This window comes from Sinocyclocheilus anshuiensis, unplaced genomic scaffold, assembly GCF_001515605.1.
Source record: "Sinocyclocheilus anshuiensis isolate Anshui unplaced genomic scaffold, SAMN03320099.WGS_v1.1 scaffold218, whole genome shotgun sequence".
In the NCBI taxonomy this organism is placed as follows: Eukaryota; Metazoa; Chordata; class Actinopteri; order Cypriniformes; family Cyprinidae; genus Sinocyclocheilus; species Sinocyclocheilus anshuiensis.
In genome coordinates this window covers 686,606-696,549 of record NW_015547665.1, presented here as the reverse complement: position 1 = coordinate 696,549, position 9,944 = coordinate 686,606, and the positions used below count along the sequence as shown (strand labels likewise).

Sequence of the window (9,944 nt, the reverse complement as noted above, 5' to 3'; positions counted from 1 at the left end):
GCGCGACAAAATACTATAGAACTCATTATAATTAGTGATGCTGTCTACACCATAGATATATATATATATACATATCTATGGTCTACACTGGATGTGGTGCGGCACGACATGACGAATCCCCGACAGAAAACTGCTGCGTTCTATTTATGACGTATTGACACAAATTTCAAAAGATTTTCAACGGTCGCTTTGTCACGTCAAGTGTACTAGACAGACTTTAGCTGTTACTCGGACAGTTTAGCAGACACGGTGTTACTCACCTATCGAGAAGAAACAAAGCAACCTCGGTGTCCGATCGCAGGCCTTCCACTCCTTGAGTTCTCTCCAGCGCTGGAAAGCTGATCCGATATTTACACGGGTCCTACTTCTTGCCTTATTGCCTTAAGCCTTCTTTTGTTCCGCAGACGTTTTCCCCTTTTGATTTTTATCCGCCATCTAAATCGCTTACCCCACCTTTAACATCCAACAGGCCTAACTTTTGATTTAACTTAAAACAATCTTCATATAAACCCATTATAATAAATTACACATTTAGGCGGGCCTTTAATATATTGTGTTGTATATAGTATTATTGTAATAAAGTGATGTTTCTGTCTTTGTGAATATTAGCTCTGTCTGTTTGAATGAGAGCTGTCAGTTCATTTTTCCTAGAAAATTCCTAGTTTAAACTTTTCAATATTTTCAGGAAGGGAGATAATGGATGCTGCTTTAATTGCCTTAATTATTTTTAATGCATAAAACAGAAAATATTAATCACAGGATTAAGCATGCTATTTTTGACCTTATTTAATAACCCTTATTTAAATGTCATCTACCATATTTATTTAGGTAAAAGTATTTTTGAGTCATGAATACCATTTGAAACTTAACCCTTAACTGCCATTGTCATAAAAAAGATTTTTGTTACCTTGTGACCTTGACTTTTCTCAAATATAAATAATATTTTAAAATAAAAATTTCATAATTTCACTACTTATTCATTTTAAGACAAATAAAAACTAAATTAAAAACAAAAAAGACTATACCACATGAATTAATTCATTATTATTATTCTTTTTTTTAATTTAAGTGTCAATAGCAATGACTAACCTTGGTGTCTGCACAGTCCTCTAATCCCAGCTCCTGAATGATGCTCTCCACTTTTTTTTTCTTATCAGCAGTGGAATACTGTTTCCTTGGCAACCGCAGATTTCCAGAGAATAAAAGATTCTCCCGCACAGTCAGAGTGCCCATCAGGATATCATCCTACAGAAGGAAACAGACAGACAGACATAGAGCAAAGAAAATGTTAAGAATAAAAAACAATTAAATGAATGTGTTTGATTTTGAGCAAAGCAAAATAATTCTATTACATAATAATCTCCCCCACATTAACACTTACATGTGTTACACAACAGAGCAGAATATTCCTTTAACCTCACAAGAAGACATACTAATGACTGTAAAATTCTGCATTCTCACCTGTACGACATAGGCAGACATAAGACAGAGGTCAGAGGTCACGACCTTGTTGTCCACCAGAACTTGACCTGAACGTAAACCACGAGGATCTTTCCTACCAGCGATCACATCTAACAACCTTCACACAAAAAAGAAATGTTAGAAATTGTGTGTAGTTGCCAGCTTGTGGTAATTCTATAGTCTGCTGATTCTGTGAGCATCTTACGATGTTTTGCCACTTCCTGTTGCTCCCATGATTGCATTCAAGCCCGTTTTCATGATTCCACTAAAACAGGAAATATCAAAGCAGTCTTATAAGTGCACTGTAAAAATGTTTATCACACAACACTGTTACGTATTTAATATTTGTGGGGATGTTTCGTAACATTTAAGTGAGACACAACTGGCACTGAGAAAAAGAATAAATACATTAAAGGTGGGGTAAGTGATTTCTGGTAGCCAATGTTGATATTTCAAATCACAAAAAAAAATACGCCCCTACCCCAAAAGGGTCTCACCCCTATTTTGATAGCTCTGCCCAACGCATACGTACGCAACCCAGGCAACGATTAGTTCTGTGAAACAAAGCAAAACCAATGTTACACCGTGTCTACACCGTGTCTACACCGGACGCGAGCGGCGCAGCGAGACAAAATACTATAGAACTCATTATAATCAGTGATGCTGTGTACACTGGATGCGGCGCGGCGCGACACGACAAATCCCCAACAGAAAACTGCTGCTGCGTTCTATTTATGACGTATTGACACAAATTTCTAATTATTTTTTTATCGCGTCCAGTGTAGACAGACTTTAGCTGTTGCGGCACGGCGCGACAACTGTCGCGTCCGGTGTTGACACGGTGTTACTCACCTATCAAGAAGAAACAAAGCAACCTCGGCATCCGATCGCAGGCCTTCCCGCTCCTTGAGTTCTCTCCAGCACTGGAAAGCTGATCCGATATTTACACGGGTCCTACTTCTTGCCTAATCGTAAGCCTTCTTTTGTTCCGCAGACGTTTTCCTCTTTTGCTTTTTATCTGCCATCTCTATCTTTCTGTCGCTCGGCTCGGCTAATGTCCATCCTGTGCACTGAATGCTCTCTCCTCCACATCATGATTAGACACGCCCCTTACTGCTGATTGGCTACAAGTTTGTTTTGCTACTCGGCCCGAATCAGTTTTCTAAAGCCTTTTTGAAAAAATACATACCCCACCTTTAAAGTAAAGACATTTATAATGTTACAAAAGATTTCTATTTCAAATAAATGCCGTTCTTTTGAACTTTCTATTCATCAAAGAATTCTGAAATAAATAAAAAAAAAACTTTCACACAAATATTAAGCAGAGTGACTGTTTTCAACATTCATAATAAGAAGAAATGTTTCTGAATATTAGTAAGTATAGAGCAGTAAATCAACATATTAGAATGGCATCTAAAGGATCATGTGACACTGAAGACTGGAGTAATGATGCTGAAAATTCAGCTTTGCATCACAGGAATAAATGATATTTTTAAATATATTTTTAAAAAACAGTTATTTAAAATTTCAACAATATTTCAAAATATATCAGGGTTACTAGGGTTAACAGGAGACACGCAGTGACCTCAGGTTGTATTGGTAATTCATGTCTGGAGTATAAGGTCCTGAATCGGTGGGGCGTCAATAGACCCTTAAATGTTCATTCCACCTGGAAGCTTGTCACTTTTTCTCTCGTCTTCTCTGCCTCAGTCTCTCCAGCTCCATGGATGTGTGTAAGCTAAAAGTGTTGCCTGCTGGGGAAAGAACGCCCCGGTTCTACCTAACACTTGCTGACAACCTTGCGCCAGGTGTATGATAGGGCCCATAGTGTGACAACTGATATTTCTATGCATTTTATGTAAATAGTCTGCTATACTGTTATAAAGATCTCAAAGACTTACATTACAAGCTATCAGAATTTCATCTTACTTTTTGGCCATAAAAATATCAGCAGCTGAACCAAATTGCATATTTTTGCTCAGTTTGGGCCTCTGAATAAAATCTATTGTGAGCCCCATATTCTTCTTTATGATGTAGGCTATCAAATATGTAACTCAAAAAAAAAAAAAAAAAAAGATGTATTTGTAGGCTATATTTTGTCTCAATGCTCAATAAACTGTTTCATTAAAAAAATGTATGACTATTATTTCATGTCCGTTTTTAGCTACAAGGTTAAATAAAAATGTAGAGTGACGCTGTCATGTTTTCTTAGAGGGAATGATCTAGTCTTGTGTATATACATAAAAGAGAAGCGTTTTAAAATATGCCACCGCGAAGTTGTATTTTCTCTAAATTAGTTTCCTACGTGTGAAGACTTCAGTGACTTTAAATTGGTACCAAGTGGTTTTGAGCACGATAGATGCATTCGTGCAAAGTTCCTTTCAAGGAATTCAAGTATTTCTAAAGTCTTTGATTCGTGTACACTTGTATGATGACGCCCTCTGTAGACCAAAGAAGGTAATCACAACAGACTGTAAAATCAAAATCTCTTCTCTTTGTTTAACCGACGCCTACTGTAATGAACAGAAGAGCAACAGGATAAGACTTTGGACACTGGCTGCATGAAACGGGCCTTGCGCAATCTTACGTTCCTACTCAGTGTACTTGAGGCTCAAGTATTTGGTGTGGCAGTTCACATAAACAGGGGCGGTGTCTTCATTCATTGTCACTCCGTGACAGATGACAGACAGTTGACACATCTAATGAAATGTTGAGCCGTTGACGCCCAACCACGCCTCCACATGACTGTAGCCAATGAGCGTCGAGAATAACTCATGAGGGCGGGGTTTGAGTCTCGGCAAGTTAAGTTGTTTTCATCGACTGTGTGGCAGAAGTGCAAGCACCGTTGGCTATGCAGACGTAAACTAACAGCTGTCGATGAGGCCGCCGCCGACAATCGACCACGGCCGGGTTTAATCACCACGGAGAACTTTTTAGGCGAACGTTAGAGCATTACAGCTGCGGTTTAAGTGTTTTTGTGGCCATGGAGGAGAAGAAGGAGGAGGGAGAAGCGGAGATCCAGGAACACGGACCCGAGCACTGGTTCTCCAAATGGGAGCGGCAGTGCCTAGCCGAGGCCGAGCAAGAGGAACCGAGTGAAGAGGAGACCGAACAGAGCCAACAGAAACTCTGGCATCTTTTCCAGAACTCCGCTACCGCCGTCGCACAACTGTATAAAGGTGCGGCATGTATAATAAAAAGTCACCGAGAGCTAGTCTTGGCTGGCTAGCTGACACTGGCAAACAAAGGACACTAACTCATAAGCTCAACGGATAACCACCCAACTAAATCTAATGCTATCAGATTAAGATGCCGACGGGTTATTTTATAGTGAAAGACACATTCAGGGCTTAATTCACAGTATTTCGCCTCTTTATTTGGCTGTTTTGAAGGTCGGTGGCGTTACAGATTAGCATTGATGCTAAGTGGCAGACGAGCAATGTAAACTGACACACAAATCAGTTTCTGTGAGGATACAATCCAGAAATGTCACTGGTTAGTGACCAGTTTATTAATAAAACTAGCTACAGTACATTTAAACGCCTTTTACGATATTTTTTTGTGATTTTAAAAGCTTCACCCAGCTGGATGTCTGTCAGCAAAACAAAATGGCGAAGTGCAGGGAGGAGTTCATCTGATGAAAATAACTCGATTTGTGAGCGAAAACTCCTCTGTTATGAACTCAAACGTCATATATGTAGGCAAAAAGATATAGGAATACAAACTACGTTATGAACTGATGAAAACGTAAGATTTTTCTTTAACAACAATAATAGTATGCGAAACAAAATGGCGAAGGCAGGATTAGCAGGCTAAATTCAAAGATTGTGAGTTATTGTGTCAAGAGCTGGTTTTGTTGACATTTGTTGTTGAATTGATACAACTAAAAAGTTGGTTTAAATTGCGAAAACAATGTTTTCATACACAAAGTTGTGGTTTGGACAACCCGGTACAATCAGATAAACTAAAGCTACTCAACAAAATGGCGTAGAGTCCTCTTGCTACATATCAAATTTAGACGTCGTGTAATTAATGGCTGTGTCTCAAAACACAGAGAGCTGCTTATGTAGACCGCACTTATGGTCATCATAGACGCATTTAGAACATTCCAAGCACGCTTATGCTGCCCAAAAGTGCAGTTTAAGTAGGCAGCTCACTATCTCATGACACACAGCCAGTGTGAGAGGCAGTTAAGGTACTAAATATAAAGCAGATGGTGGTTTAGTTGTCTTGGGTGTTTTCTTGTCTTTCTTTAAATACAGTGGGTAAATGTGTCTTATTCGGACGGGAAATGATGCATCTCCACTTGCAACGTAAACATTTCCTGTCTGCTCACTCCCTCAGATAGAGTATGTCAACAACAGGGGCTTTCCTTGTGGGTTCCCTTTCAAAATGCTGCAACTGCCGTCACTAACCTATACAAAGGTAAGTTGAGAAACCGACTGTTGCGTTCTAGGCAACTGTTTGTGGTTTGTCGTTAATTGGCAGGATTTCAAAGACAACAGGCCCATGTATACTACATGCATACTAAGCATATTAGTGCCCACACCAACATATACTGGTGTCAGTACCAACGGAAACGTTCTGCTTATTATAAGCACAGGTTACAGTTATGTCGTCTGTTGCTTTAGATCAGCGGTGGCGAACTCCGGTCCTGGAGAGCCGCAGCCCTGCAGAGTTCAGCTCCAACTCTAATTAAAACTCACCTGCCTGTAGCTTCCTAGTAACCATTCAGACCTTGATTAGCTTGTTCAGGTGTGTTTGATTAGGGTTGAAGCAAAACTCTCCAGGACCGACGTTCGCCACCCCTGCTTTAGATGCTTGAGCTCTTTAAAGTCAAGTAGATTCTGATTGGCTAATGTTTTTAGCGTTTATCAGCTGGAAAAAAATAGCTCCGAAAGTGATTCCATCGATATCATTCCTCAACATGTTATTATTGTTCTAGTTGTGACATGAACTTCCCTATTCTCATAGAATTAGAACGATTATTAAAACTTTATAGATATCGTTACAGCTCTCATCATTGGTGTGAATGAGCATTAACTATAGCACAAACCAGTAGCATTTGAGTGTAGGCTGTAAGGAGCAATATCATTGGTTGGACCTACACTCTCTAAAATGTACCTTTTAAGGCAGAGTTGTAAAGAGTACCTAAAAACCAAACTTTAGTAAAAGTACAGATACCTTACAGTGAAAATTACTCCACTACAAGTTAAAAGTCACCAATTTCAAAACAACTTGAGTAAAAGTCTTAGAGTATCTGATTTAAGCAGTACTTAAGCAGGGCTTGATGCATACCTTTTTCCCAAGGAGCACATGTGCTCCTATGTTGAAAAATTTAGGAGCACATTAAAAAAAAATTTCAACATAGGAGCAAATTTTTCAAATTACGTGTTTTAGCTTAATAAGGGGATATAAGGAGACATTTCATGTTAGCTCCATTAAATATTAGCAGACACAACTTTTGATTTTATAATGTATCATTAAAAGTTGAAATTAACATGAATCAAGATGAATAAATGCAGTCAGTGTTATTTCATGTTAACTAATGTAGTTAACTAATGTCAATGGAACCTGTTAAGTGTTACCGAACAATAATAACGAATCAGTCAATATATAGGTAGGCCATGCTTTAGGTTAGATTAAAATAAAATTTAAGGAAAAAAGTTTAAGTTTGAAAATAAATAGCTTAAGTCTTTAAAGGTGCTGTATGTAGGATTGACACCGAGTGGTTGAACTAGGTATTGCAGTCCAAATTCAAAATATTGGAGAGGGTTTTTTTCACCTGGCCTCCTTCAGGTTGCCAGATTGACGACACCAACAGGAACGAGTGCATTGAAGATGAATAAAATGTCCACCAACTGGCAACCCAGTGTGCCGAAATACAATTGGGTAAACTGGCAGTGGGCGGGTTTCACAAACCAAAACCGCACATTTTCAAAGGAGAATAACTGACTGTAGCATAGTTTTTCAGATTAACAAGTATGTTAACTTAGGATGTTTCTTAAATATCTGCAAACATATTATGGTATTTTTATGGTTTTAGTAGAGTCAAAAACTTACATACAGCACCTTTAAGTATTAACAAAGTCCTTTTAAGAAAAGTCATGTCACTCGGCGGCCATCTTTGAAACGCCTCTCGGGCATGCAAGTGCAGCTCCTATATCTTTGAATGGGGAAAAAGATCTGATCTTTCACTGGCTGATCTAGCCTGAAAATTAAGCTTTATTTAACGCTATTTGAGCAAAATAAACAACATTTATGATACAGCTGATGTCAGATTTCATTGGTGATTTCAAATATGAAATTTAATCGTAAGCTTAGTGAACAGTTTTGGAGAATTTGATGTTTCCTCATTCAAAGAGATAGGAGCTGCACTTGCATGCCCGAGAGGCATTTCAAAGATGGCTGCCGAGTGACATGACTTGCCTTAAAGAGACTTTGTAAGCGCGCATCTCAGAGCGCTGTTTCTAAAGCAACCGGGACTTGTAACGGCAGCTGCAGTGATGCGCTGACTTTACCGATTAGCGATTGGCTCTTTCATTCAGAAGGCGGGGCTTCCTGCAATTGAGCGGCCATATTGACCGTTGCGTTTTTCCCCATTCAACACTATACAAGTGACACATTATTTGGTCACATCAACATTTGGTGCTATGGTGAAGACTAAAGCGAATATAAATATCTAAATGGCTGTTTGAAACAAAGTAGCAGCTGCTTTGTTTACAGGGTTACCGAGGTAACGGCTGCATTTCTGCCTCTGGCAGCGCCCTCTAGTGCCGAATGTGTACTTTCATTCAGCGCGTCTCATCTGTGCTAAATTGTCGCCTTTTTAAAGTTCAATAATCATATGAGGCTGTATCGCTGTTTTTCCATAAATTGATGAAATTAATACATTTGTTATAGGCTACTGTGTAAGTTAGGATGTTTAATACATTTTATTAGCACTCATGCTCCTAAATAAATTTTCCAGTTCGCAGACATCTATTTTTAGTTGCAAATGTGATAAGCCCTGTTAAGTATTTTACTCGTACTGAATATAGGCTCAAAGATGCACAAGTCAAAGAGACATGCCAGTGGAAAAACAAGAGAGTTGATTTGTGAGGAGAGCAATCACGTTTATTTTCTAAAACCAAAAATAAAACTGAACACCTCAAAAAAAGAAAAAAGTCCTTCAAAAAGGTCTTAGTATAACGGATAAATAATATAATGTTAAGTATTTATTTGTTTTAACTTTGTTTTGTTTATTGAACTTTTACAATAATAACAGAATAGTGATCAAATAATGTTAAGTAAAATCAATGCACATTGACCTGGTTTTGGCCTCAATGCCATTGCCAAGGAACTCGCATACACGTTAAGTAGCCTTGTTGACAAGTTTGGGTGAGTAAGGACAAAACACACAAGATACTGTACTTTCAGTGCCCTGTAGTTGGCAATATCAAATAAACTGCTGCCATGCTAGGTGTCATGCAAAATGTAATGTGAAATTGCAACACTCATTACGAATATAGTGAAGTAGAGAGTAAAGGTTGCTAACATCTTTGATACTCAGTAAAACTACAGAGTATCCAAAAAGATACTCAAGTACAGTAATTAATTACATTTACTCATACTTTACACCTCTGCTGTAAGGTACTAATATGTACCATTTAGAGTCAGTGTTTTGAGTCTGAACAATATTTGAAGCGACAAGGCAGCTTGTTCGTGAATGAATAGCTGCTGACTGACTGAACAATAATTGTTGTTTGTTAAATTAGTCATGTGAGTGAATCTCGGTTACAACAAAAATATAATAAGGTTGAAAGGGTTTGGCTGTGAAACACTGTTTTCTAATGAATTGGGTAACTGAACAATTCAGTGACTCCTAGCACAAATAAGACACGTTGTGTAACCTGCAGAAAGAACCACAGAACAAATGACTTTTTTTGAGAAGAATTAAAATCCCAGCCACTAATTTTCCAATTAAAATAAATCTGTTGAACAGTGTTTAGTAGGTTGTTCATATGCTGGAGACTAGCAACAGCATGGCTGACAGCAATTCTTAAAAGAGCAGGTCATATGGTATTTTAAAGTGTCCTAATATTGTGTTGGAGTCCCCTACAACAGGTTTAAATGCATCTAAGGTCAGAAAACATCGGAATTTTCTCAGAATATACATTTAATATTGGAGTCATTTGCCAATGATTTCGAAATGATTCGTTCCAAGCAAGTTCGGAGCAAACCCCTCCCTTCCATAAGCCTACTCTGCTCTGATTGGTCAACTGGCCAAGCCTGTTGTGATTGGCACAGAGAGGAGTCCTTGAGCAAGTATAGCGAGCGCTACTATTGACAAAGCACCTTTGCATAAAACAACAATATAGTGCTCCAATCCATTCTTCTAATAATGACATAAAATACAAAAACACTAATGCTAGCGAATCGTGCCCACAGCTAAAGTTTAGCTGCTAAACTGTGAACACTTAAAACAATAATGGTGGATACGT

General features: G+C 38.4%; 1 protein-coding gene and 1 pseudogene across 1 annotated transcript in view; one reads left to right on the top strand and one right to left on the bottom strand.

Moving 5' to 3' along the window:
* The window catches only part of LOC107702497 (ATP-binding cassette sub-family G member 2-like), an 8,473-nt pseudogene extending 4,349 nt beyond the window's left edge, over window positions 1–4,124 (bottom strand).
* LOC107702534 (UPF0472 protein C16orf72 homolog) overlaps window positions 3,736–9,944 on the top strand; it is a 17,359-nt gene continuing 11,150 nt past the window's right edge. Inside the window, exons 1-2 of the mRNA XM_016504883.1 lie at window positions 3,736–4,640; window positions 5,806–5,886. Coding sequence (XP_016360369.1) covers window positions 4,445–4,640; window positions 5,806–5,886 — 277 coding nt within the window. The 5' untranslated portion in view covers window positions 3,736–4,444. The remainder of the gene's footprint in view (window positions 4,641–5,805; window positions 5,887–9,944) is intronic.